At 60.3% G+C, this 26,563-nt stretch overlaps 1 protein-coding gene across 1 annotated transcript; it reads left to right on the top strand.

Annotated features, from left to right (window-relative positions):
* The first annotated feature begins 1,862 nt into the window (after positions 1 to 1,862).
* On the top strand, positions 1,863 to 24,758 carry PRCC (proline rich mitotic checkpoint control factor). Its single transcript, XM_045086713.1, has 7 exons — positions 1,863 to 2,619; positions 12,387 to 12,434; positions 14,950 to 15,516; positions 17,859 to 17,954; positions 19,928 to 20,071; positions 21,875 to 21,940; positions 24,147 to 24,758. The coding sequence occupies exons 1-7, from the start codon at positions 2,158 to 2,160 to the stop codon at positions 24,231 to 24,233; spliced, it is 1,470 nt and encodes a 489-aa protein (XP_044942648.1). The 5' UTR covers positions 1,863 to 2,157; the 3' UTR covers positions 24,234 to 24,758.
* Positions 24,759 to 26,563: the final 1,805 nt, after the last annotated feature.

The raw sequence follows: 26,563 nt of genomic DNA, 5'->3' as shown, positions 1-26,563 counted from the left end.
TTTCTGAAGGTATAAAAAGACCCCGTGAGAAATAAATCTCTTTCCCATCTCTGCTATGAAGTTTTATTATTAACTTGTTGCAGGAAAACAACTTCTGGGGGCAGGTATATACGTAATAAGGCGAATCATTAGGAGGGCTCCGTGAGAGGCCCCAGCTCAGACAGGGTGCGGGGCTTCTCTTCTCTGCGGGGCAGCAAGACATACTGACAAGAGCGACCGTCATCTTCCTCAGTTTTTTAGGTTCTAAACCATTTCACTGCAGGTGGACCTCAGGTGCGTCTTACAGAAGTAAGACAGGACCCCTTAATACTCGAGCCATTTTTTCAAAGAAGAAACTTGAGATTCAGAGGTGTGACTGCCCAAAGTCACCGGAAAGCAGGCTCCAGAACTTAGATTTGAAGAGCGGGTGTTGGAAGTCGGCATTGTGTGAAGCATGGCAGCTGCGAGGGAGGACTCGGAGGTCCTTGGTGCACCTGTGAGCGCGTTCTGTTCTTAAAAATCCAGCCTCGGGGCTCCTGCTGAATAGGGAGGGATCTCTTGGGCTGGGATTCAGAGATCTGCATTTTTAAGAGGCTTTCCCAGGATCTTAGGCACAGTCAAGTTTAAGAACTGGTAGGCAGGAAAACTGCTTCCTGCATCCAGAGCTGGGAGCAGACAGCCGTGGGGAGGCTTCCTGGAGGAGGTGGCATCCGAGGTTGGGGATGCAGGCAGAGTGAGATTTTAGACACATGGACAGGGTGGGAGGAGGGGATCGCGCATCTCGTCTGATGGAAGATTCGCGGCCCCCGGCAGAAGCCTTTCCATCTTCCTCTTTGGCCTCCTCCCCAAACCTCGACGGTCTTTAGGGGCCGAGCTCCGGGGCCTCTGCTCTCGGGGAGCCCGGGGGTGGCGCGCACCGAGGCGGGTCAGCCTGTGAAGGGCTCGCACAGAGCTGGCGACAGAGGACATGCAGTCACGGGGGCAGCCGGGAAGGGGCGCAGAGAGACGAAGAAGGGGAACAAAGCCGCAGGCGCACAGGTACGCGACGGCGGGCGCCTCCACGAGCCGCGACGGGACGGACGCGAAGGGCGCACGACCACAACAACAGGCCACGGGCGGATCAGCGGGACGCAGAGGGCGCGCGCCGGGGCCGGGAGGGAGGCCCACGGGGACGGGCTCAGGGACGCTCCGGACCGGCCCCAAGCGCGCGGCAGAAGGAACGGAGCTCAAGCACCGGCTCTGCTCTCCGGGGCGGGCCCGACTTCCTTCCCCCCGGCCGCTGCAGAGGGGCCCGGCGCCAGCTGAAGAGCCGGGTGTCCTCCTGGACGTGCGCCTTGGCCAGGGCGAGGGAGTCACCCCGACTCCGGGGTCCCCTTGTCCAGCCCGCAGACGTGCATCCTTAGGTCTGAAGTCTCGATTCTCTCTCGCTCATCCCCCACTCTCGTACTCGTTACTGGGGTGTTTTGTTCCAAGTCCCGGTTTCGGGCGACTCGGGGCTGCAGCTGTTGGTTCACAGATCGCTTCCCCTTTAAGCGGTTGTCCCCGTCCGCCACTTTCGCAGACTCCCTCTCCTTCCCGACAGCGCTTGCAGTTTCTACCAGCACTACAACTCCCATCAACCTCAGCGCCCAAGAGGCTACCCTAGGGAACTTCAAGTACCGAAGTGCTCTCCTTCCCATCTCCGCGACTACCGCGGTGACCGATGGGGCTTGTAGTTCCCTCGGGATGGCCCAGAGAAACTACTCATCCCAGGAGTCCTCGCGTCAGAGGCGGGTTTCCCTCCTGGCTCTCTGCGCGACCCTTAATCCTTCTTTGGACTCTAACTCCCGCCGTGCCTTGCGCTGAGCTCCCGGCGGCGGAGCATGGAGTTGTGGCCAACGTGTCCTCTGGGAGTTGTAGTTTCCGTGTTGGTGAGGCGAGGAGGCGGCGGAGTGACTCGGCGGCCATTAGCTGTGTGTAGTTGCCCGGGACTGGGCGCTTAAGTGAAGAGGGAAGCCTTACCCGGTGGAAATCTACCGTGGCCATGGGCTCCTGCCGCGGCTAGCCCCAGAGTACGGAGAAGGCGGGCTTTTCGGTGCCCCGCCCCGCCCAGTGGCGGGGCCCGCTAGGCCTCCGGGGATCCCCGGTCTCAAGTAGGCCTCGTCTGCCGGCAAGGGCGCCCCAAAGGCGGGAGGCGCCATGTCGCTGGTTGCTTACGCCAGCAGCGATGAGAGTGAGCCGGATGAGGCCGAGCCGGAGCCGGAGGAGGAGGAGGCGGCGGCCCCTACGTCCGGGCCCACCTTGGGGGGCTTGTTCGCGTCCCTCCCCGCACCCAAGGGCCCGGCCTTGCTGCCCCCGCCCCCCCAGATGCTGGCCCCAGCCTTCCCCCCGCCGCTGTTGCTGCCCCCGCCCGCCGGGGACCCCCGGCTCCAGCCTCCGCCGCCCTTGCCCTTCGGCCTCGGAGGCTTCCCCCCGCCTCCGGGCGTGAGCCCGGCTGAGGCGGCGGGAGCTGGGGAGGGGCTGGGGCTGCCCTCGCCCCGGGGCCCGGGCCTCGGCCTGCCCCCCTCCATGGGCGGTGCCGGGCCCCCCCTGGGCCTTCCCAAGCCAAAGAAGAGGACGGAGCCCGTGAAGATCGCGGCGCCGGAGCTGCATCAGGGGGATGTGAGTGTCCGGGGAGGGCAGCCCCGCACGGCCCCTCGGGGTCGGGTCGGGCCGGGCCGGGTCGGGCCGGGTCGGGTCGGGTCGGGTCGGGCCGGGCCGGGTCGGGCCGGGCCGGGCCGGGGCCGGGCTGTGCGCGGGGCCTGGAGGTCCCGGGACCGCCTCCCGTGCCTGCGGCCGCCGCTTGCGGTCCGCGGGGCCCCTGCGGCCGCGCTTGTCGACTCGGGGACCTGGTCGTGCGGTTCTGCAGGCTGCCCCCGCCTGCGGGAGGGCCACGTCCGCCCCGGCGCCCACAGCCCCGGCCGCCACCCTGCGTGCGGCTCCCCTGCTGCGTCTGCGCCTCGGGCCGCTCTTCGCTGCCCGGTCCTGGCGCAGCGCGAAGCCTGGGGAGGGAAGCAGTGAGGGAGGCGGCGGGCTCCTGCGCCCCGGCTGGGCGTTCGCGCGCACCCTTCCCGGGCACCCAGCCGAGAAGCCGCAGGGCCCGGAGGAGGAGAGGCGTGGCGGGCTGGGGCTCCGTGCTGCGGCCGGTGGGGTGTGTGCTGAGTGCAGAGCGGGCAGGCACCGGCCCTCGCTCACGGCAGGACTCGGGGCGATGACACGCTGGTGTCTGCGGGGCAGGCAGGGCCCCGGGGAAGGACACCGTGCGGGTGAAGGGATGGGTCGCTCATGTCCAGGCCCCTGCCTCGGTTTCCCCATTTAGGTATGGCCACGCCCCGTGAGCTGGGGCGCTTGGGGCCTGTTTGCAGAAGAGGCGGCGGAGCTCACGTTGTTTTCTGCGTGTGGGAACGGACATGAGGCCTCTCCTGGGGTGAGGCTTGGGAGTGAGGGAGACACGAGGCCTGCGGGCCGGCGGCTTGGGGTCTTGGCGAGTTTCTCCCGTTCTCTCTTCTGCAGAGTGAATGGGTCAGGCCTTCTCGCCCCCTCGGGGGCCCTCGGAGAGAAGCTCATCCCGCTCTTGCTTTCCTGCAGGCGCGCAGCCCTGTCTCGGGCCGGTTCCCTGCCCGGTCTCCCGGGTCACCTTCCCCACACAGCCTGCCGTCCCCCGCCTCGCGTCCTCTGCCAGCCGCTGCCCCGGGAGCACGCCCGGGCTGCCCACAAGCCCCGCGGCCTCCCGTGGCTTCTTCCGCCTCTCCGTCCACGCGTGTGCCGGCCTCACGAGGGCAGGGCTCGCGCGGTCTAGCCCTGCTCCGTCTCCTGCACTTGAGATCGCTCGGGGCCTCGCCCCTGCGTGTCTTCTGAGTGATGAGCTTCGCGGACGTGGGAGGAGGTTCCGGAATCTCCCTCACCGTCTCCTTGCAGACTTTCTTCCGCAGACTTCTGTATCGCTCCCGCCTTCTCGCCCGAGCCTGTCGTCTCTGTCTCTGGGATCGCCTGTCGCTCCGCCGAAATGTACTTGGGCCTTGATTTAACCTCGAGCAGAGAGAAGTCCCCGAGTAAGATAGAAAAAAATGGGTTCATGTCCTCGGGCTTCTCCTTTCTCTTCTTCACGTTTCTCCGCACCACGTTTGCGTCGGAGTAAGTGTGAGGCCTGGGGAGGCGGTGCTGTGGGCTGCGCGGCCCTCTGTACCGTGACCGTGGGGGAGCTCGTGTCCAGGTCTGCGAGGGCAGCCTTAGAAAGCGTGGCTGGGAGAGGTCGTCGAACCTTCCGTCCAGGCGGGCTCGGGGCGGTCGCTCCGAGGGCTCCCGGTCCGCCCCTCCTCTGTCAGTGGAGCTCATGAAAATTCCTGACCGCAACGTTAGAGAAAGCCAGATGCCAGCCCTCAGCTTCTCCGTTCCCTCGTCACCCTGCCTGAGCTGGTGGTGGTCTCCGACGCGGGGTTCCCGCGGGAGGTGGCCTCGGAGAGTTGGGGATGGCCACGTGAGGTTGGCCGTTGCTCCTCCGGTTCTGAGCGTTTCTGCGCGTTTCTGCGTCTAGACTCTGTGTCCTGCACCCAGCCGGCTCCCAGTACACGCTTGAGGAAACGAATGAGGTTTCCGTAAGGGACTTCCGCTCAGGGCTCGGCGTTGCGGCAGAAGTTACCGACTCTGAACTCCCGCTCCTTCCCTCCTTCAGCGCGAAGCCGCTGGTCTGTGCCGGGAGCAGAGAGGACAGGGGTGACCGTGATCGGCTCTGCCCCTGAGGACCTCGCGGTCTGCTGGACGAGACTGACGAGGAGGTAGACCTGAGGTCAGGTTGGGAGAGCTGCGCGACAGCCGGCGCCGCCGGAGCACACCGGGCGGGCACCGACCTCTAGACTGGATCGGTGCCCGCCAGGATGCAGTCTAGAGGTCGGGAGGTTTCCGGAGCGAGGAGATGTCAGAACGGAGAGGAGATAGTCGAGTAGGAGGGAGCCAGAGAGAGGGAGGTGCAGCGCCCAGTAGCCATCAGGCCGGGGGGCACTGTTGCGGGCGCTGGCGGAGCAGAGGAGCTGGAGCCCGGGACGGGCACGGAGGCCAGGGATACGGGCTGTGCGCGCCACGCAAAGGCCTTTGTATCTGACCCTGGGGTGGGGAAGCGCCCTTAAAGGCCTAGCAAGGGTTCCCTGGTCACAGAGTGGCCAAGATCTGTGGGGAGCAAGACTGGTGGGCACAGCGTGAGAGAGGGGGTGCTGGCCTGGGCATGGGGGCGCAGGTCTGTTCGGGAGGCGGAAGTGGCCGGTCAGTGTAGGCCGTCCGCAGGATGGCCTGGGTGAAGGCCAGGGCTAAGGCAGGCCTCTGCCTTGTAACTCAGGCCACTGGGAGGGTGGTGGCGCCGTGTACTGAGGAAGACAGGAACGGGACAGATGGGGGTCAGGTGCATTTAATTGGCCGCAAGAGCTCGCTTGACTAGTGATGCATCATCCACACACTGAGGGGCCTCGCGAAGGGGCTGGAGGCAGGAATCGCAGGTCTGTCGGGGACCCACACAGCTCTCGACATGTCTGAGTTTTCTTTGTCTGCAGAGCGGGTGCTCTCTGCTCCTCAGCCTTCCTGCGGGGAGCGATGGCCACCCACACCGCCGCCTTCTTGTTGTGTAATTCCCTTTAGCAGACAGCCCAGGTGGGGCCACGTGCTCGGCGCCGAGTCTGGTTTTCCACGAACACGCACGCTCGGTCCACTCGGGGACAGCTCCCCGGCCAGCCGGGCCGCCGTGGGGACAGGCAGTGCCCAGTTCTTTGTCTGGGTCAGCTGTCCAGTTGTGGGAGGAGGTGGGAGAGACCGCGGAACGGGGGTCGCCGCCGCCTCTGCCCTTCTTCTCTCTGTGGTCCGGCCTTGCTCCGGGCTCGGGTCGCTTGTTGATTTTGCGGACTTAGGGGATGCGGACTTCTCAAGTCAGGGTGGGGAAGGCCAGCGGTAGAGAAGTGAGTTTGCGGTCTCGGTCTCAGGATATGCGTTCCAGAGCGAACACATTTCAGGGTTACCTGGCTCAGTATTACCCGTATTTTCAGATTGTTTACCCGGATTGTGGGAAATTGGCAGCTGTGAGATGGGACATTTCGTTCGTTTTGGTCATTTCTGTTATGTAAGGAAGTCCGCGTCCACCGCAGCAGAGAGAACACAGCCGCACCATCGGTCGGGAGGGGAGGAGCCCAGACATCTGTGGGGGCCCCTGCGCAGGGGCCGGGACTCTGTCAGCCCAGCATCGCCCCTCGATTACGGAGGACCGGGGAGTCGGGAGAACAGAGATGGGTCTGAAATACCGCAGGCCTGTTTGCTTCTGTCGTCGCGTCTGTGGCGGAGAGAGCCCCGAGCAGCCGTAGGCGTGGGGTGCGGCCGCAGGCAGACGAGGCGCCGCTCTACCCGGAGGGCACGGGTCCGCTGGCAGATCCCGGAGACGAAGAAGGAAGGAGTTGATGAGTCTGACTGATTGGGATAATAGCAGCCAGGGGTGGACCAGTGATTCGAGTTTGGAGCCCGCGGGGGTCTCTGCCGGGGCCTTCATTTCCTCCTTGGCTCCTGGCCCTGGCAGCTAGTGATTGCCGTTCCGGGGAGGGAGTCTGTCAGAACCAGAGCCCAGGAAGATAAGAGGGAGGCGGCCACGGGGAGGGAGGCTTCCGTAGATGAGCAGATCCCAGCGGGCCGGCTTAATGGAAAATGTCTGTTTCTGTTCTTGCTCAGCAGTCTCCGGTGTGTGTCTTGTCACTCTTGGCAGCTGCGGTGGAGAGGACAGTGGTGGCCATGGAGGCCCCGGGCTCTTAGGAGGCCAAGAAGAAACCGATGACTTATTTCCAAGGCACGACCAGTCTGTGCCTCTGAAGCTCAGGAGGGTCCGCTCTGGCTGGGCCCCGGTGCTCTGGGGTCTCAGACATTGCCCTGTCTCCGGGTCTGACCACACAGCGCCACTTGGCCCGCCCTTGGCTGGCCGTCAGCACTCCAGGGGTCGACTCCGGGGCCCTTGCTGGACAGCCTTCTGTGGGGACAGTTGGGCGGTCCCTCAGAAAGTTACTTAGAGTTTCTCTGTAATCCAGCAGTTTCTTTTTTAAAATTTTCTTTAAAAAAACTTCCTTTAAGTGAGTTCCGTATTCCACGTGGGGCTCGAACTCACAACCCTGAGATCCAGAGTCACATCCTCTACCGACTGAGCTGGCCGGGTGCCCCTCTAGCCCGGCAGTTTGTGTGCCAGGTGAGAAGAGCTGAGAGCACGACTCAGGGACACCTGTACACCCGCGTCCCCAGCAGCGCCGCTCACCGCAGCCCCAAAGGCGGCAGCAGCCCTGGTGCCCGAGCACACATGAGCAGATGAGCGGCGCCCGCGGGTCGCCGTGCAGCCCGAGTGAGGGAGGAGACGCCGGCCCGTGTACAGCGGGGCGCTCGGGGAAGCCCGCCGGCCGCAGTCGGGCGCGTGCTGCGGGGGCCCCCTTGTGCGAGGCCCCCCACGGTGTGTGCGTTCACAGACACGGAGCGGGGAGGAGCGGTGCCCGGGGGCTGGAGGGCTGGGAGGGGGCCAGGCTGGCTGTCGTTTGGGAGGTCCAGACTTTCTGTTTGGGATGCTGGAAAGTTCCAGCAGTGGGCGGTGGTGATGGTGGTACAGTCCGCTGAGCGCACGTAATCCTTCGCAGTTGCACATTTTATGTCGCGTGTGTTTTGCTGAGATCAAGGAGAAAGGTCCAGTGTGCTGCTGTCCCTGTCCCCGTCCAGGAAGTTCTCCTTGCGTCTAAATGAGACATGTGCTGGGGCTGAGCCCGTCACCTCCAGCAGGGTCTCCAGGAAGCTGAGCGGACGTTCCTCTGCAGGGCTCTGAGGGAGGTCCCAGGCCACTGGCGGCCCATGTACCTCGCCCCCTCTGTGCTTTGGCTCAGTGCGCGCCAGAAATGGGTTTTCTTCGTAGCTCTCCTTCTGTTTCCTGTTAGAATTTAGTGCCCCCCACAGCCTCGAGGGCTTCACGTGGCCTCTGAGCCTCCACAGTGGGTCCAGGAGCTCCATATGGCCACAGCCTCTAGGGCAGAGGTGGCGCGAGTTCATGTGAGGGGTAGAAATGGTTTTCCTTCGTGCGCGCCCCTAGGCCCCCTGGACTTGCCCTATGGCCCCGATGTGGTCCCGGATGTCCCCGAGGCCTGTTTGTCAATCCTCAAATGCAGAGACTCTGCCCTGTCCCTCCTCAGAGATGGATAGTCTGGGGTTTACAGGGTTCGGGGCTCAGTGCACTTGGCTGATTCCACCTCGGGTGCCGTGTTTCGGGGGCTCTGCCATAGCTTGTGCGCGTTGCGAGATGACTTTTTTTTTAAGATTTTATTTATTGGGCTCTTGGGTGGCTCAGTTGGTTAAGCAACCGCCTTTGGCTCAGGTCACGTTCCCGGAGTCCTGGGATTGAGTCCCACATCGGGCTCCCGGCTCCTTGGGGAGTCTGCTTCTCCCTCTGATCTTCTCGTCTCTCATGCTCTCTCTCACTGTCTCTCTCTCAAATAAATAAATAAAAATTAAAAAAAAAAAGATTTTATTTATTTATTTGACAGACAGAGATACAAGTAGGCAGAGAGGCAGACAGAGGGGGAAGCAGGCTCCCTGCCGAGCAGAGAGCCCGATGCGGGGCTCGATCCCAGGACCCTGGGATCATGACCTGAGCCGAAGGCAGGGGCTCTAACCCACTGAGCCACCCAGGCGCCCCGCGAGATGACTTTTAAGGCAGTTCGGTGGGTTAGGACCCGGTGTTCTGAGAGAGGGGGTGATCACGAGAGCCCGTCGCAGCTCCCCGAATCCAGGAGCAGTCGCTCCTGCAGTCCACGCAGGCATACGGAAGACCTGGAGACGGAGGCCGACAGCGCCATGGAAGCAGCATGAGCCGTTTGAGGGAGAAACGGTACTTCCTTGGTGTGGCCCTAGCCGCCGGCTCTGTCGGCCGTGGGACAGTCAGCCTCATGGGGCCTCATTCTGTTCGTCACCCATTTGAGGAATGAGAATGTGCTTGTTTTTTGGTTTTATGGACATTATCGTCTTAAGCTTGGCTAAAATTTGTTTTTTTTTTTTTTTAAGATTTTATTCATTTATTAGACAGAGATCACAAGCAGGCAGAGAGGCAGGCGGAGAGTGAAGGGGAAGCAGGCTCCCTGCTGAGCAGAGAGCCCGATGTGGGGCTCAATCCCAGGACCCTGGGATCATGACCCGAGCAGAAGGCAGAGGCTTTAACCCACTGAACCACCCAGGTGCTCTTAAAATTTATTTTTAAATCGTTGAAGTGGGAGCTGTTGTGTAAGATGTGGGAGTTCAGTTGTGTCCCGGGTCTGTGGGCGGGGACGAGGCTTCGTGGGCAGAAGGCGGGGCGTGGTCAGGGGTCTCCGAGGCCTGGGAGCTGGAGACAGAGAGAGCAGGTCAAAATGTGAGGGGTTGGGGGCTTCGGGCTGTTCCTCTTGCAGGCCGGAGAGACAGAGTCCCTGAACTCTGCCTAGAATTTTAATTACGTTCCTCTTCGTGGCCAGTAGCGCTTGCAGTCCTGGCTGTGACGTGTGTGTCCTTTTCAGCAGGCTCAGGGGTGGCAGAGAAGCAGCAGAGCCGAGACTCAGACTGGTGTTTCTGGGTTCGTGCCTGTGCTCCTGGTGTGTCCCGCGGGGTCTCGTGGGGCCTGCTCCGGGGGCGCTCGGGCCAGGCTGGCACCCGGGCGTGGTTTCTCTGCAGAGGTGCAGGGCCTGGTCCCGCCGAGTTCTAGCTGCCGTGAAACCTCGCCAGACCTCCCCTCTGTGCCCTCGGAACTGAGGTGATGACGTCTGCCGGGAAGTGTTGCGGGAGGACTAAGGGAAGGGGCGGCAGTTGTCTGCCCCTAGGTGGCCGTCCTTCGCTCAGACCCCGCACGGAAGTGCCAGGTCAGCCTCCCCTTCCAGGTGTCGTCATGCGTGCGAGCAGTGAGGGGCGGAAATCATTGCACACAGACCCCTGTGAGGCAGTCTTGGACTGGATGTTGGGAAAGGCAAGGATATATATGAGCGAGAAAGATGGGATATTCAGGGGCGCCCGGGTGGCTCAGTCGGTTGAGTGTCCAACCCTTGGCTCTCGGTTTCAGCTCAGATCATGATCTCAGGGTCATAAGATCAAGCCCTGGGTCGGGCTTCATGGTGAGCACGGAGTCTGCTTGAGACTCTCCCACTCAGCCCCTCCCAGCCCCGATTGCATGTGTGCTCTCGCCCAAATAAATCTTTTTTTTTTTTTTTAAAGATTTTATTTATTTATTTGACAGACAGAGATCACAAGTAGGCAGAGAGGCAGGCAGAGAGAGAGAGAGAGAGAGAGGGAAGCAGGCTTCCTGCGGAGCAAAGAGCCCGATGCGGGGCTCGATCCCAGGACCCTGAGATCATGACCCGAGCCGAAGGCAGCAGCCCAAACCACTGAGCCACCCAGGTGCCCCCCAAATAAATCTTTTTAAAGATTAAAAAAAAGACAGAGAAATGTCGTGTTCACAGAGCCGGGAAGATTCTCCGGAGTTCGGCGTCAGGAAGTGCAGGGCGCAGACATAGCAGAGGGCCCGGGCTGAGGTAGAGGCGCAGGGCGGGGGCTGAGGCGAGGCCCCCACGTGAAAGAAGGGAATGTGGGACCAGCAGGTCTTCTGAGGGGATGTTTGAGCTGCACTTGACGTCCTCATGTTTGTTTGTTTACTGATAGAACCTCGAGCGGGCTCCATGCTCAGTGATGAGCTCGACGGGCGGGGGGGGTGCTCCCCAGTGCCCCTTGATGTCCTGTGTCTTACTGCCGCCTTTGCAGTTCCTGGGGTGCTTGTTCTTCTTACTGGACCGAAAGTTCCCTTGAGGGCAGGGACTTTTTCTGTGTCACTGCACACACAAAGTCCTGGAGGCCCCCTGGGGCTGAGCGGTCTGCGGCTCTCCCTGCTCCGGGCTCTCCCTCGTGCCCGCGCAGTGTTGCCTGTAACGCAGCCTGGGGCAGCCGTCGGGAAGTTCTCTACGGAGCACCGTGTATCGCCTAGAGTAGGCTCTCGGCTTCCGTGAGGTCCTTGTAGCCCATGAGCCCAAGAAGGAGCTTGTGGGCTAGGAGGGTCAGCTGAGGAAGGCGGAGGGTTTGAGTTCTTGCAGAAGCTTGGTGATGAGCGGGTCTCAGAGGCCCGTTACACGCAGATGCCCACACCAAGGGCCCCGGGCACAGACGGAAGGCTTTCAGGGTTCCTGGCTTGGGGGTTAGGACTACCGTTTTAAAGATTTTATTTATTGGGACGCCTGGATGGCTCAGTTGGTTGAGCAGCTGCCTTCGGCTCAGGTCATGATCCCGGTGGCCTGGGATCGAGTCCCACATCGGGCTCCTTGCTCCGCAGGGAGCCTGCTTCTCCCTCTGACTCCGCCTTCCACTCTGTCTGCCTGTGCTCGCTCTCACTCCTCTCTCTCTGAAAAATAAATAAATAAAATCTTAAAAAAAAAAAAAAGATTTTATTTATTTATTTGACAGACAGAGATCACAAGTAGGCAGAGAGGCGGGCAGGGAGAGAGAGGGAGAGAAGCAGACTCCCTACAGAGCAGAGAGCCCATGCGGGACTCGGTCCCAGGACCCTGAGATCACGACCCGAGCTGCAGGCAGAGGCTTTAACCCACTGAGCCACCCACGCGCCCAGGACTACTGTTTTAAAAACCCGAGTGGTAGAGCTTGCTGTTCGTATGCCTGACCCCCTTCTGGTGGTTGGGGGTGCGCAGGAGCTGGCTCTGGGCGGCGCGTGCAGGTCCGTGAAAGAGCTCTTGCTGGGAACGGTCCCGTGAGTCAGGGCTGGCACGAGTGGCCGCCTGTCTCACCCCAGGCGCTCACTGTCCCCACTGGCCTGCCTTCTTCCTGGACACGAACAGCTCTGTCTGGCAGACAGTAGATCATAGCTGGAGAGAGAATGGATTTCTCCAACGGCTTTGACCTTTAATGCCGCGCAGAAGAGTAGTTAACACACCACTGACTCCCGCCGGAGCCTGCCGGCCGTGTGGTTACACAGTCTGGATGAGCAGTTCCGGACGTGAGGCTGAGCTGGGGGCGACTGCGGGCCGAATCCCATTCATCTTCCCATGGACAGATTTATAAGGAGGACGGGCAGAGCCTTTTCTTCCCTTCAAGTCTACGTGGGAGGAGAGTTCTACTTTGATGGGACAGAAACTGATGGCGCGAAGGTCGTGCCACAGGTCTGGGGCAGGAGAACAAGTGGCCTGGGGAGCTGGGCACATCCCCTACGTCTGATGTCGGGGGCAGGAGAGGAGCTCTGCCCTCGGGGGGGCGCTCGGTGGGGTAGGGCCGAGATGGGGGGGACCCCCGCGCCGCCCTCCTCCCACGGCCGTCACCCGGCCCAGCTGCTTCCTCTGCTGCCCTCTCGCAGGAAGGCCTTACTCTGTGTCTTTTTCTCTTAGTCAGATTCCGAGGAAGACGAGCCCTCCAAGAAGAAAACTGTTCTTCAGGTAAGCTTCGCGGCGTGCGGAGGCCGCCTCTTCCCTGCGCACGCCGCTTGCCGGGAGCGGAGCTGTGACGCCCGGCGCTCGGCCCAGCGCGCTCAGGGCAGATGCGAGGACGGAGGACCAGCAGCTCCCGGGTGGTTTTTCCGGGCGACCCCCGCCCCTGTGCTCTCTGCCCTCCCCTCACGGCTGCCCGGCAGGCGCAGGCGGGGCGGGGGCCGTGGAACCCGGGGGTTGCCGTGTGTTTGCACTCCAGGGATCGTGTCGGGAGGCAGAATAGGAAACGAATAGGTCAGAGCCATGGGAGGGAACATCTGTGTTTTAAAATTCTCCACCTTCTCCCCATCTCCCCTTTAACCAGGAGAACAAACACATAAATAGCATCTCCTGCGTACGAGGCGCTGTTCTGAGCGCCAAACCAGCATTTGCTTGATCGAATCCCCCAAAGCCCAGGGTCATTATCACCCCCACATCCTACCTGGGGCGCCCGGGAGAGGAAGGAGCCTGCCCGGGCTCAGCTGGCGAGTGGGGCAGGGCCGGGGTCCGACTCGCGGTCTCACTGTGGAGTCCGAGCCCGTCCCTGCCGCATTGGGCTCCTGCTCTGGAACTCTGACCTGAAGTCCTCAGCCGGACCCTGCCAGGAGATGACCTCTCGCTCCCCCTTGTCCCAGCGCCTCGATTCCAGCCCCCGGGAGTTTCTTCCCATTTTGCCCCGTGCTTGGGGCCTCGAGTGCTCTCTGAGCTCATGGACCGTATGTCTGCAGAAAAACAAAAGCTGAACTGGTCTTGGCTCTCAGGCTGTCGTCTCTGGACTCAGGTGTATGATGTGAGGCTGCCCCCTTCCCTGAGGTCACCGAGGTGTCGGTCCACCGCCAGGACGGCGGATGGTCCCGTCACGTGGGAGGGAGAGAGGGCACTGGGGGGGTGAGCTTGTTGCTCTGTTTACAGGGGGTGATGGGGGAGGAGTCCCTTCACACACGGGCAGCTGAGGCTGCGGGAGGCCAGCTCTCTGTTACCAGAAGGGCTTCCTGGAAGAGGTGGGTGGGCAGCTCTAGCCTCGGGAGGACACGGGCTCAGAAGAGCAGCCTTGCCAGCGCGCATCAGGGGTGGGTGGGTAGAGAGCTCGGCTGGGGGCTGGGTGGGGACCCAGCGCTGCAGGGGCCTGTGGCTGCGACCCCAGGTGTCTTCTGAGTCGGACACCTCAGGGTCGCCTGAGCAGGCAGTCCACGTGGCATGTCGGCCCAGTGCCTACACGCTCTGGTCTGCGGTCTTGCAGGACCCACAGCAGGGAGGGGGCCCGCATGCGGGATGAGCCCTGCTGCCGGCCTGACTCCCAAGCCCCATTTCACTTGCCCGCTTGGCTGGTTGGCCACGGGGCTGACGGATCCTGGCCTCCCGGGACGGGGACGGGGACCTGATGACCTGGTGACCTGGTGACCTTATCCACTGTCCCTCCCTCCCTCCCTTTGTTCCTTCCTTCCTTAGATATCATTTACTTATTTGAGAGAGAGCGAGCACGAGCAGAGGAGAGAGGCAGAGGGAGAGGGAGAAGCAGACTCCCTGCTGAGCAGGGAACTTGATAGGGGGCTCGATCCCAGGACCCTGAGATCATGACCGCGTAACTGGCTGAGCCCCCAGGCGCCCCTCCATTCTCCTTTTTCAAACGGACAGCTCCCTCAGCCCTGCACCTAGGCCAGGCGGGCCTTAGCATACAGAAAGCAATATCCGAGGGATTTTTGTGGGTGGTAGGAGCCCTGGATGGGTGGAGCCGATCAGCTTTCAGATTGAGAAGTTCAGTGCTTGGCGGGGGCGCAGCTGAATATGCCGCATCTGTAGGGCTGTCCTTGGGCAGGGGGAGGACTTTGGGCGACGGGAATGGGTATCTTTTGGACAGAGCCTTGTTTTTGATTTTGAGTAGCAGTTCCAAGGAAGCAGAGGGTTCCTGTGTTAAAAGGAGCCTTCAGGGCATGGAGAGAGGCAGAGCAGACGGCTGGAGAGAGCCCTGGGCTGTGGGATAAGAGCATTGCCTCGGAGCCACTGAACTCCGCGAGACAGACAAACGGAGGCTGGGGGGGGCAGGGATGGGGTAACGGGGTGGGAGCACGGCGTGTTGTATGCAATGGGCGAAGCACTAACTTCTACTTCTAAAGCCAATAAAACAGTATGTGTTAGTTAAATTGAATTTAAATAAAAAGAAAGAAAAAGAGCATCACATTTGCCCAAAACACAGAATCAGGGACGGCTCTGTGGCAGAGGGCCGAAGTACGGAGCCGAGGAGACCAGGACGGCATCTTACCTTGGGAGGAGCCGCTTGTGGAAGGGCCTGGGTGGGAGAGTCAGGCCCAGGGGGTGGGCCGAGGGGGCGGCGGGAACGAGGCAGCAAGCGCTGGCAGGCTCGAGGGCCGGGGGGTCCATGGGCCGGGGGGCCTGTCTGTACGTCTCTTCTCGATGCCGCTCATGCAGATGCCAGGATCTCACTTGTCCCATGTCTTTTCTCCTGGCCCAAACCCGCGCTCACCAGGGATCCGGCGAGGGGACTGGTCTGTCTGCCCTGCTTCCCCAACCTAAAAACCTGACCGTGAAAGAGACTAACAGGTTGCTCCTCCCCCACGCCTTCTCCCGGAGGCCCGCGGACGGCTCCTCCGACGCCAAGCCCTCCAGACAGGCTTCTAAGACCAAGCCCTCTCCCCTCGCCTCTGTCGTGGGCACCACAACCACCACGCCGTCGCCCTCCGCCATCAAGGCTGCCGCCAAGAGTGCCGCTCTGCAGGTGACGAAGCAGATCACGCAGGAGGAGGACGACAGTGACGAGGAGGTGGCCCCTGAGAACTTTTTCTCCCTCGCTGACAAGGCTGAGCCGCCTGGAGTTGAGCCATACCCTTACCCCGTCCCCACCATCCCTGAAGAGCTGCCTCCAGGCACAGAACTAGAGCCGGCCTTCCAGGACGATGCGGCCAATGCGCCCCTAGAGTTCAAGATGGCCGCGGGCGCCAGTGGGGCGCCGTGGATGCCCAAGCCCGGGGAGGATTACGGCTACAATCAGTTTTCCACATACGGCGACGCCAATGCCGCTGGTGCTTATTATCAGGTGGGTGGAGGCCTGGCCGGCAGGCGGGAGCCAGGGGCAGCCAGGGCGAGCCGTGGGCCGGCGGCGCGGCCTTCGTGGTGTCGCTGTGGCTGAATTACTCTCTGCTGGCGTCTTGGTTTTCCTGCACGTGTCGGCCTCAACACGTGCTACCTTTGTCCTGTGCCGTGTGGGTCTAAAACTGCCGGAGTCTCGAAGTCCGACAGAACCGATACCTCGGTTCTGAACACCGGCCCTCATCGTAGGAGCCGGTGAGCGGGCAGGGAGGCGGCGGAAGACGAGCGGCCTCCGGTCTGCGAGATCCAAGGTGGCCTCGCGGGTGGGGGTGGCGGGGATGCGTGAGCTGGAGGTGGGGTGACCCAGAGCAGGACGGCAGAGGACAGGTGGAGTCGACGCAGCAGGGAAGAGGGAGAAGGGAGCACGTGGAAGACTGAGCCCTGGAAGGTCGGAAGGGTGGAGGCGCCTGTCCTGGGGAGCCAGGGAGCCGGGATCTGTGTTGTGAGAGCGGGGGCCCGGGGGCAGTGTGGGCTTTGAATCACAAGCTGTGTGAGTCCGAGCAACTCCCTCGGGCTCCCTTGGTCTCGCCAGGCTGTCCCATCAACTGAGCGCGGTGCCTGGGACAGCAAATGCCTGGTGATGACTTTCGGTCAAAGTGCCCTTTGGCAGAGCTGCTCGGCTTTGCCGTGGGTGGCGTGGGAGTGAGTGTAGCGGGCCACTCGCCAGTGGGTTTAGGAGACTCCTGGCCACAGGGTGCCCTGGCGGGAGGGGGCTCCCGGCGCTCCGGGGCTGGCCGCGAGGCTGCTGGTGGAGCAGGGGCAGCTGGAGGCAGTTTTCCAAGACTGAAGTCCCCTTGGACCGCTGCGATTCTGAACCGCCAGTGTTAATCTTCAGCCTGGGCATGGGTAGGGACCCATCGTGGGTGGGCTTTGGGGGGACCCTGTTCTCTTTTTTAAGATTTTATTCATCTGATAGCACAAGCAGGGCAGCAGAGGGAAAGGGAGAAAGAAGCAGGCTTCCCGCTGAGCAGGGAGCCCAACACGGGGGCTTGTTCCTAGGACCCCAGGATCATGATCTGAGCCAGAGGCAGACACTTAATGGACTGAGACAACCAGGCGCCCCAACAATTTCTAAATATTTCCTAAGTGTTTGCTGTTGAGCCTCCATGTGTCCTGTAGGCCGATCAGGGACTGCGTATCTCCCTTCAACATTGTTAGAAGGAAAGAGGAGGAAGATAAGAGTGTTTCGACCTCTTTAGCCAAAAAGAAAAAAAAAAAAAAGCCATTTAAAATGAATAACGGGCATTCGGAATCCATTTATAAGCTGCACGAGGCAGTTTGTGCACACGAGAGCAGGTTACGTGTGCTCAGCGCCCTGCTGTTGCGTGTCTCTTTCTCTGAGTACTTGAAATCGTGCTCCAGTCGCTCTGGATTTTCACGTATTTTCTTGGTCCGTATTAAACCTTAGTTTCCATTTAGCTCACCAGAAAGTGAATGTTCTTAGAGCGTCATTTTTGGAGCTAGGGGCAAAAGGGGAAGAATTGGGAGAAAGTATGACAGGAAGGGCGCCTCTCCCGCGTCCCCTTGGGGGCTCGCCCTGCCTGTACCCCTTTTCCTCTGGGACCCGCAGCACCTGTGGGTCTCAGGCTGGTCCTCAGATTCCAGAGCTAAGTGTGTGGTAACACACACCTGGCTTGTTCCCTGCCTTGTTGTAAATTCTGCCCCGCCCTGTAATCCCTGATTTTGTTTCCTGTTTTCGCGCGAGGAAACATTGTGTCAGACACAGTGTTAGTCTCGGGGCGTGAGGAGGTAATTCATGTTCTGCGCTAGCTCTGCGCTAGCTCTGCACCCTCCCGGCCTGTTGCCGGCCGTGTCCTTGCGTCCAGACTCCCCAAGTAGGACTAGAAGCGGGAATGCTGTGCCCTCACACCACCCCCCTGCTCACGGGGAGCTGGTCTCCGCCTCAGGAGTGCGGGGCTGAGGGAGAGGAGGCTGAGGGGGGCCGGGGGCGGGGCCGAGGAGAGGAGGGGCGGGGATGAGGGGGCGGGGCCGATGCTGAGGGCGGGGATGGGGGCGGGGCCGAGGGCTGTGTGGCCATAGGGTTGGGAATCACCTCCCTCCGGAAACGGCTGCGGGAGCGGGAGCGGGGTGGGAGAGAGGGTCTTTATTTCCTGTCACCCTTCCCGGAACTGTGTCCCCTGTCTGGGTAGTGCGGATTGCTCTTGAGTCCAGGGTGGGTCTTCGGGATCCTGGGGCTCGGCGCTTGAACTGGTGGGTTTGAGAGCTCCGGGGCGGGGTCTGCTCCGTACCCCCGCTCAGTTGGTGTGTTTTGTCCCCTCTCGGCTGCAGGATTATTACAGTGGTGGCTACTATCCTGCACAGGACCCGGCCCTGGTCCCCCCCCAGGAAATTGCCCCAGACGCCTCCTTCATCGATGACGAGGCAGTAAGTTAACACACCAGTGACCGGCTCTGACCCGTGGACACCAGGTTTCCAATCTGAAACTAAAGAAAAAACAGGATTTTTAGCTGTGTTGAATCGGGCTTTGCTGCAGCAGCTCGTAACTGGGAAACTCCAACGTGGTGGCTTAAGTCAGGGCAGCTCGCTTTTTTGCTCCTCCTAGAAGGCACGAGGTGGTCTAGCCCTCCCGACGGTCAGCTTGCCGGCCCTGCTGTGGCCTCCATCCTTCCGGCCAGCGAGGGCCGCTGAGGCGGCCTTGGGAGAGCGCCGGAGGAAGGGCTCTCCCTGGCGGTTTAGGAAACCTCCCCAAGGTTCCTCCCCAAGAATCTCTTCCTGTGGCCACATGTGGTTGTGGGGGCCGGGTGGGCTGAATTGGGGTGGGGGTGGTCGGGTGCCTAGCCAGAATGTGGCGCTCACTCACCTGAAAGAGTAAGTGGGGAGTGGATTTGGGGCGGGAACAGCCCCCACCCCCTTGAATAAGGCCTGTGGCCTGCTCTTGGGTCCCCACTGCTGAACTCCCTAACCTCCGCACCAGGAGGAGAGAAGAAAACCCCATGTCCCGCACCAGCAGGCTGTGTTGACGGGTAAAGGATTGTTCTCTGGAGAGAAGTCGTGGCCGGTTAGGAGGGGCTGGAGGAATCCAGGTGCTACGTCTTTACATACAGGTTCTTAGGCAAAACAGTTGTCTGCTCACCTTTTCACAGAGGGTGTCCGTCCCTCTGCAGTTTTCTTCCTGTGGTTGATGTGTTCATCCACTAGTCCCCTGCGGGTGTATCCCCAGTGAGTCCCAGAGTTGGCCTCTCTGTCCTCTACCTAGGAGGCCCCAGAGGGCTCATCCTGTGGCAAGAGTTAGTTTTTTTGTGGGCAGAATGCCCCTCAGAGCCTCGCTGGTAATGCTCAGACCGGGATCTGGGTTCCACTCAAGTCTCTGAGTGTTCTGTTTTGTTTTTCCTTAAAAATTTTTTTTTTAAATTCATTTTAAGAGGGAAAGAGAACGAGTGGTGGGGAGGGGCAGAGGGAGAGGGAGAAGCAGACGCCCCCTGAGCAGCGAGCCCGGCCTGGGACTCAGTCCCGGACCCCAAGGTCATGACCCGAGCCGAAGGCAGACACTCAACAGATGGGGTCCCCCAGGCACCTTGACTGCTTTTCACTGGAGTCCTCACCCACTCTGCCTTCCAGGTGCATCTTTGGGTGGTTTTGATGTGATCTGCCCTCTTGGTGAGGGAGAAGAGAGAGTAGCAGGCTCCTAGACAATTTGCCAGGCCTTTCTCGTGCGGCTCCCTCTCCCCGTCTCCCTCTCTGGGTCTGCTCTGGTGTGGGATCTGCTGCCTTTTGTGAGACCAGTGAGAAGGAGCAGACATGTGAAAACCAGGTTTTAGAGGAGAAATCCTAGGATTTTTGTTTTTTTTTTTAGCTTGAATTCTTTGTGTGTGTTTTTTTTAAAGATTTTATTTATTTATTTGACAGAGAGAGAGATCACAAGTACGCAGAGTAGCAGGCAGAGAGACTCGCTGAGCTGAGAGCCCGATTCGGGCTCCATCCCAGGATCCTGAGATCATGACCTGAGCTGAAGGCAGAGGATTAACCCACTGAGCCACCCAGGCGCCCCTATCCTGAATTCTTAATTTGAAAATTGTATACAGTCCTTTTCAGTAGATACACTATATCTGTATTTTGAGTACAAATTCTTAGCAGTGATCCCCTGCACTCACGTTTGGGAGCTCTGCCTGGGGCTCCCTTTCCCTGAGGGCAGGAGACCTGCTGAGAAGCAGCCTTTCATCTGGCATCAGGGGAGCTCGGTAGGTGGCGGGGTGAAAGTGGACATTGTACTGGGAGGGCTCAGGGAGTTGGCGCAGAGGAGTGGGGAGTCTCAAGACCATTCCGTAAATGCTGGATCACCAGTGAAATCCCGATTTCTCACCCAGAGCCCCTACTCCTGCTTTCTTTGTCCTTTGCAGTTTAAGCGGCTACAGGGCAAGAGGAACCGAGGGAGGGAGGAGGTCAACTTCGTGGAGATCAAAGGTGACGACCAGCTCAGTGGGGCCCAGCAGTGGATGACCAAGTCACTGACAGAAGAGAAGACCATGAAGTCATTCAGCAAAGTAAGTGGGAAGCTCTGTTGCGTGGCCCCAAAGCAAAATCTGGGCCTGGTCCTGTCCTGACCCCACACCTGATTGTTACTGCCCAGCGCCTGTCACACGCGCCTGCTGCCCGTGTGTGGGGTGTGCTCGCGCCTCGCAGAAGCCGCCTCTGCCTTCCAGAGCTTTGTAGCCCTCTGCTTCCCCTCTGGACGGCGGAGCCTGGTTGCTGAGAGTGAGCAGGGGGGCAGGGGGCGGGGCGCACCGTTGCCCATCCTGCCCTTGGGAAGAGCTTTGATGTGTTATGCTGCTTCCCTGGCTGGCCGGAGCTCTGGCCGGTTGCTCTGCCCCCTGCCAACAGTCGGATCCTTCCTCCGTGCTGTTGAGCTGGAGCCCGGCTCAGCACATCTTGGGGGGGGGTGGGCATAACAGCAGAGTCCCGGGGGCTCAGCTTCTGCGGGCGCAGCCCCTCTCCGCTCTGTGGCTTTCCGATGCTTTATCCCTCACGTGTCCCACGCCGCGCTCCTGCCTCCCGTGCTCGTTTTCTTCCATGTGATGAACTCCTCTCCACCCGGTAGCTGAGGACAGCAAGTGTGGACATTAATGAGGCTGCCACGGCAGGGGGGGATGTGGGGAAGCCCTGGATTTGAGCCCAGCACCAGCAAGACCAAGGTCGGGCATCTTACTCCCTTCTCATCCCCCTGAATTTCTCTGCTTTGCTCCGCGGCCACAGATGGCCGTCCAAGCCCCAGCCGTTTGTTTTAACCGAATGCTGGCGGTCATACAGGACAGAGCAAAGGATTGTGGTTAGATCAGCACAGATCTATCACTCTTCCCTGAAAAAACCACTTAGGAGAGCACGGTCTCCTGGCTATGGGTCGAGAAGCATCACTGTGTGGTAACGGCGCTCACCACGGGCCGGGTTGGTTCGCCTTGGCCATCTTGGACGGTCATGCTAAGTGATGTTGCGCAGCAGCAGGGAATCGGAGTTCGCCGTTTCTGCAGGTCCAGGTTCTCTGCGCTGTCTCATTGTATTAGAGCTAGATCTTGTAAGAAGGAAAAGGTACGGTTCCTGTCCTTGAGGCGTTTACAGCAGAGCTGGGAGAGAGCCATCAGGACACTCGAGTGTTGATGAGGGACGACAGGCTGCTGAGGACACTCCAGAGAGGAGGGCTGGGAGCTGGTGCCGCTGATTAGGAAGCTTCTGGTCCGAGACAGCTCTGGTGGAGGGCAGGAAGACTGCAGGGCCAGTACAGACTTTGACAGTAAAGCCTTTGTGTCAGGGCTGGGTGAGGGCTTCAGGGCTGTTCTGGGTGGAGGCTGGAAGCCTGGAGACAGGTGGTGTGACGGGGGACATTCGCACTGCAGGACGGGCGTGCGCACTGCCGGGAGGAGGGAAGGGACAAGTGCGGGCTGCGGGGGAGACGGGCAGGGCCTGAAGGGACCGAGGTCGCCTGTGGCCTTACCTGGTGCGGGTTTAGACCTCCTGCAGGCGCGGTAACTGGCATCGAGTGTCCACCGTGGGCAGAGCCCCGTGTTGCTTGCTGGGACACACGCTCCCAACCCCAGGATTCCCAGTCCAGCGGGAGTATCAGCAGGCGATTTCAGGCAGGTCTTCTGAGTCTGGGTTTTTGCATAATGGTTTTAATAGAAATAACTGTTTTGTAAGTATACAGATGTAAAAACAGCCACAAGCTGACTTTTGTTCCCCAGGATTTGGGCTGTGTGGTTGGTTTGTAGCCCTCAGCCTTTGGGCCCCACCTGGGCATGTGAGATACTTCTGCTTTTTTCCCTGTGGCTTAATGATTGTGTTTTCTTCCCTTGCAGAAGAAAGGTGAGCAGCCAACAGGCCAGCAGCGGCGGAAGCACCAGATCACGTACCTGATCCATCAGGTGAGAGGGCTGGGGGCCCCGGCCTGAGGCCTGTCTGGCTCTGTAACCTGGGCCAGTGCTGGCCAGGCCTAGGGTGTGAGCCTCCTGCCGCCTGGCGCAGGGCGGGTTCTCCCCGTGGCCACCAGGGGGCGATGAGTCCTTCAGAAGCACCCACTGTGCTCCTACCTCCCGTCTGTCCCCCAAGACTCCGAGGCAAGGGCCTGGAGTGATGGAGACATGGAATCGCCAATGCAGAGGGCAGCAAAGTGGTTTCTCATATGGTTCTTTTAAAGAGAGTTTCTAAAAAATAAATGAGTAAATAGCAAGCTTATCTAGGGATTTAAGAAACTATTTTAAAGGAAAAGGTTGGTTTACCTGCTTTTAGCAAAAGATCCACCTGATAAGGAGGTTGGTTTTAAGATTTCATTTACTTATTTGAGAGCGAGCACGCACGAGCAAGCACACCAGCGAGGGGAGAGGCAGGCGGGGAGAATCCCAGGCCGGCGCTTGATCCCACACGCCTGAGATCATGATCTGACCCAAAACCAAGAGTGGGACGCTTGACCGACTGAACCTCCCAGGCGTCCCAGGAGGCTGGCTTTGTATTCTCCCACTTCTGTGGCAAGAAATACCAACACAGGGAACTAACATAGATAATCCAGAAATGTCTTGGAATTAGAATGTTACTTATGGGATAGGACCCAGCACCCCTGAAGCCCTCATTGAGTCATGAGGCGCGTTTCTGAGGCCCCGCTGGCGGAGTGCTGTCCCGGCCCTTTCCTGGGGGCCCACGTGCTGCCCGCAGGTTTCAGTGGGGAACCTGTTGCCATTGTTCCCCTCATGGTTTCACCTTCCTTTGCAGGGGCCCTCTGTGTCCTTACCCCATCTTGTTTTCCGTAGGGAAAGGATTTGAGGCTTGGAACTTCTTTCCGACCCAAGCGCTCAATCCCTGCCCTCTGCCGGGGGAGGGGAGCCGGCGCCCGTTACTCTCCTGCGGTGGGGTCCACGAGCCCTTCTTGAGGGCGGTGCTTGTTCCCTCCCCGAGTGCCATGCTGAGGTCAGCGGAGCAAAGTCTCCGTACCTTCCAGGCCGTTTGCCACAGCTATCGGGTGTGCTGGAAAGTGGTGTGACTTTCTCAGGTCCTGCATCCACTCAGCACAGCAGCAAAACCGCATCCCCTAGTGTAGCTGCGGCAGGACTGGCGTCCAGCGTGGTCCTGTCCACACCTTGGAGGCCGGCCTCCCTGTTCCTCCCCCGCTGTCCACGGTCCTCCCCGTGCTCTCCCTCCTCCCTGTCCTCTTCGACTGGCTGGTCGGGTGTCCCAGGCGCCAGATCTGTCTGCCTTTCGGATGCGCCCTCCGACTCGCCTTTGCTCACATTCCTGAGGGATTCCGTTTAATTCCAGCAGGTGGGGGACCAGGATTATTTCTTAAAAATTATTTTATATTGGGGCGCCTGGGTGGCTCAGGGGGTTAAAAGCCTCTGCCTTCGGCTCAGGTCATGATCTCAGGGTCCTGGGATCGAGCCCTGCATCAGGCTCTCTGCTCAGCGGGGAGCCTGCTTCCCCCACAAAGCCCCCACCCCGGCCCGCCTGCCTCTCTGCCTACTTGTGATCTCTGTCAAATAAATAAATAAAATCTTTTTTTAAAAAATTTATATTTATTTATTTACTTTTAAAGATTTTATTTATTTAAGAGAGAGAGTGTGTGTTTGAGCACAAGCAGGGGAAGCAGCAGCAGAGGGAGAAGCAGGCTCCCCACTGAGCAGAGAGCCCGATGTGGGACTCAATCCCAGGACCCTGGGATCATGACCTGAGCCGAAGGCAGACGCTTCACCGACTGAGCCCCCCCAGGCACTATTTTATTTTAAAGTCATCTGTACACCCCACATGGGGCTTGAACTCGTGACCCTGAGATCAGGAGTGGCCTGCTCCTCTGATGCAGCCGGCCAGGTGCCCTCGGACCAGGATTCTTGAGTTCTTCCTCTGCTTCAGCCCGTCAGGCTCCAGAGAGATGCTGTCCGCTCCCCGAAGAGCTGCTGCTTCTCTGCCTCCCCAGGGTCTTCCCTTTCTGCTAAACTAAGAGACAGTGAAGTCTCTCGGGGGCTTTGCTCTTTCCCTGTACCTTGTCCGGGGAAGGAAGCTGTTAGATGGGAAGCCGGCAGAGGCGAGAGGGAGGCCCCCCCCGTCACCCCAGTCGGCTCAGTGTGCCCGTGTCCCTTGCCACAGGCTAAGGAGCGGGAGCTGGAGCTGAAGAACACGTGGTCGGAGAACAAACTCAGCCGCCGGCAGACCCAGGCCAAGTACGGGTTCTAGCGCTCCGGACTCGCCGCCACCGCACTCCTGCCGCCCGGCGCCCGGCCTCACCTCGGGGACCCTGCTGCTCCAAGCCCAGGCTCTCTGTCCCTGAGGCCCCGGCCCTCGCCTCTGCGAGAATGAACACATTTGATAGATTTTTCTTAACACAAGTTAGAAAATTCAGCTCCTCTGCCTCGGAGCTAGCAGAGACGGGAGCGACGCTGCCGATGGGGCTCTGCCCTGCTGGACCTGCGCGGCTCCCTGGTGGGCGCGGCTCCCTGGTGGGCGCGGCTCCCTGGTGGGCGCGGCTCCCTGGTGGGCGCGGCTCCCTGGTGGGCGCGGCTCCCTGGTGGGCGCGGCTCCCTGGTGGGCGCGGCTCCCTGGTGGGCGCGGCTCCCTGGTGGGCGCGGCTCCCTGGTGGGCGTGACGAAACGGGAGCCCCTCCTCCCTCCACTTTCTCTCTCTCTCTTTTTTTTTTTTTTTTTTTAAAACCAGGGATGTCTGTTGAAATAAAACATTCAGTCTGACAGACTTTGCTTGCCCTCAGCCCTTTCCTACTTTTTCGTGTGGTTTCGTTTTTTCCGTTCTGGATCTTTCTCACTTGTTTGCCCGTTCTGGATCTGACGTTACCCTTGTGCAGCGCACCCTCTGCACCGTCACGAGCTGCCTCAGCGATCTCTCTGCCTTTTCCTCTGGGCCCACCTCCCAACTGCGCTCACGGCCAGTGAAGACCCTGGGGATTACATGTACGAGTTTGTGTGGGGCACAGGCCTCTGGTCCCAGACCTGGAAAGTGTTGCTGCTCTCAGGTGTCTCTGAAGACGAGAGGAGGTCAGGGAGGTTCTTCCCGAGACACGAGAGTTGTTAGCAAAATTCAGTGCAGCAGCAGAAGCGGCCAGTGTCTGTCCCTGAAGAGGATGTGCGTTCACACTGGCTGCCCTTGGCCTTGACCGGTTTGGAAGACTTGCGGAGGGCCTCGGGCCCAGACAGATCTCCTTGGAGACTTCTGCATCCCGAACTTTATGCTAGAGAGGGAGAGGGCAGCAGGGTCACGGCTTCAGTATGTGCTTCTGCACCGGGGTGCCCGCCAGCAGCACGGCGTTCCTGGGGGGCGGGGGTCGCAGGACATGCTGGCCCCAGTCCGGAAACCGCGCCGGCCCTACATACCGCCGTGGAGCGTGTTGTGGAGGGCACCGGGGCTCCAGCAGGGCTGTGCCCTGGCGGCTTCCTGTTCCCTCCACGAGGGTGTTGGCGGAGTCCTGCAAAGTGCCTGGTACCCAGCTCGGGGCAGGGAGCTGACCGGACGCAGCAGCTCGCCTCCAGCTGCTGCCCGCTTCTCCATGGGGAAGTGCCAGGAGGAAGGCCTGACAGCCCTGGTGACAGACGGAGGGTTCCAGCCACGGGGGCAGCTGGAAGCCAGTGGTGCCGGGACCTGGGGCTGGGAGGGAAGTTGCAGGAGGGAGGCTCTTGCTGGCCGGTCGCGCGGGCCGGGTAAGTCGCGGAGTCTGTTTCTCATTAAGTGCACGGGAGGCTCTCGTCACTTACAGGAAAACCACCCACTTATCTGAAATCTGACCCACTTCGGGTTGGAGCCAGACAGGGCTCCTGCATCCCGCAGGGACACTGGGCTGTAGTGGTCCAAATCCGTGCATCCAGCCCGTCTTCAGGAAGGAGCAGCAACCCACCGACGCTTCCATGGTGGGACATGGAGGCACGGGGTGAGGGGAGCGGTGGCCAGGGTCACCTCTGGACTGTCGGAGGTGGTGGGGTAGGCTCCACCTCACAGTCCCAGGTGTGAGAGCCAGAGGAGCCAAAGGCTTTGTCCGCTGCGCCCAGGACGCTGCTGATGTAGCCCCGCCCCCTGGCTCCTAGCACCCCTGAGCCTCGAGGCCCGGAGGCCCCGTGTGATCGAGCTGCAGGGACTCGGGGCACCGAGGGTCCCAGCGTCTTCTGGAAGTGCGTGGACTTAGGCCAGTTTCTGTAAGCCTCTGGACTCTCACCTCTGTGTTCTACAGAAGCCTTACACCACTTTTTTTTTTTTTTTTCTTAACACCACTTTTTTTAAAGCCACTTTTAGCCCTCCCAAATGTGACATTTTATTTGGCAGATGTAATTTCCTGGTCACCAAGAGAAATGCAGATTAGCAATGGACAGTCCTCATTTGGGAAGGCTTCTCGGAGGTGGTGGCCTCAAGTTCTGATAAACAGAGAAGACTCCAGGACGGCGGAGAGGAGGAGGAATGGAAATGATACTTGGCTAAAGCTGGTCTGGCAGCGCCAGCCAAGGGGGCAGAGGGAGGAATGGATCCAGGTCTCCCCAAGGGCCCCTAGGAGGGGCTGGCCTGTGTCC

The sequence above is a fragment of the Mustela putorius genome, unplaced genomic scaffold (genome assembly GCF_011764305.1).
Source record: "Mustela putorius furo isolate JIRA1106 unplaced genomic scaffold, ASM1176430v1.1 tig00000997_pilon_pilon_pilon, whole genome shotgun sequence".
Lineage (NCBI taxonomy): Eukaryota > Metazoa > Chordata > Mammalia > Carnivora > Mustelidae > Mustela > Mustela putorius.
Note: the sequence above shows the minus strand (reverse complement) of the source record. Positions and strands in the feature narration are given on the sequence as shown.

What these genes read in the sequence shown, in the direction of transcription:
- PRCC (XM_045086713.1), top strand. Translation starts at nt 2,158, where the DNA reads ATGTCGCTGGTTGCTTACGCCAGCAGCGATGAGAGTGAGCCGGATGAG. An exon ending in CCGCTGGTGCTTATTATCAG is followed by an intron (nt 15,517 to 17,858) that starts GTGGGTGGAGGC and finishes TCTCGGCTGCAG; the next exon opens with GATTATTACAGTGGTGGCTA. An exon ending in CCATGAAGTCATTCAGCAAA is followed by an intron (nt 20,072 to 21,874) that starts GTAAGTGGGAAG and finishes CTTCCCTTGCAG; the next exon opens with AAGAAAGGTGAGCAGCCAAC.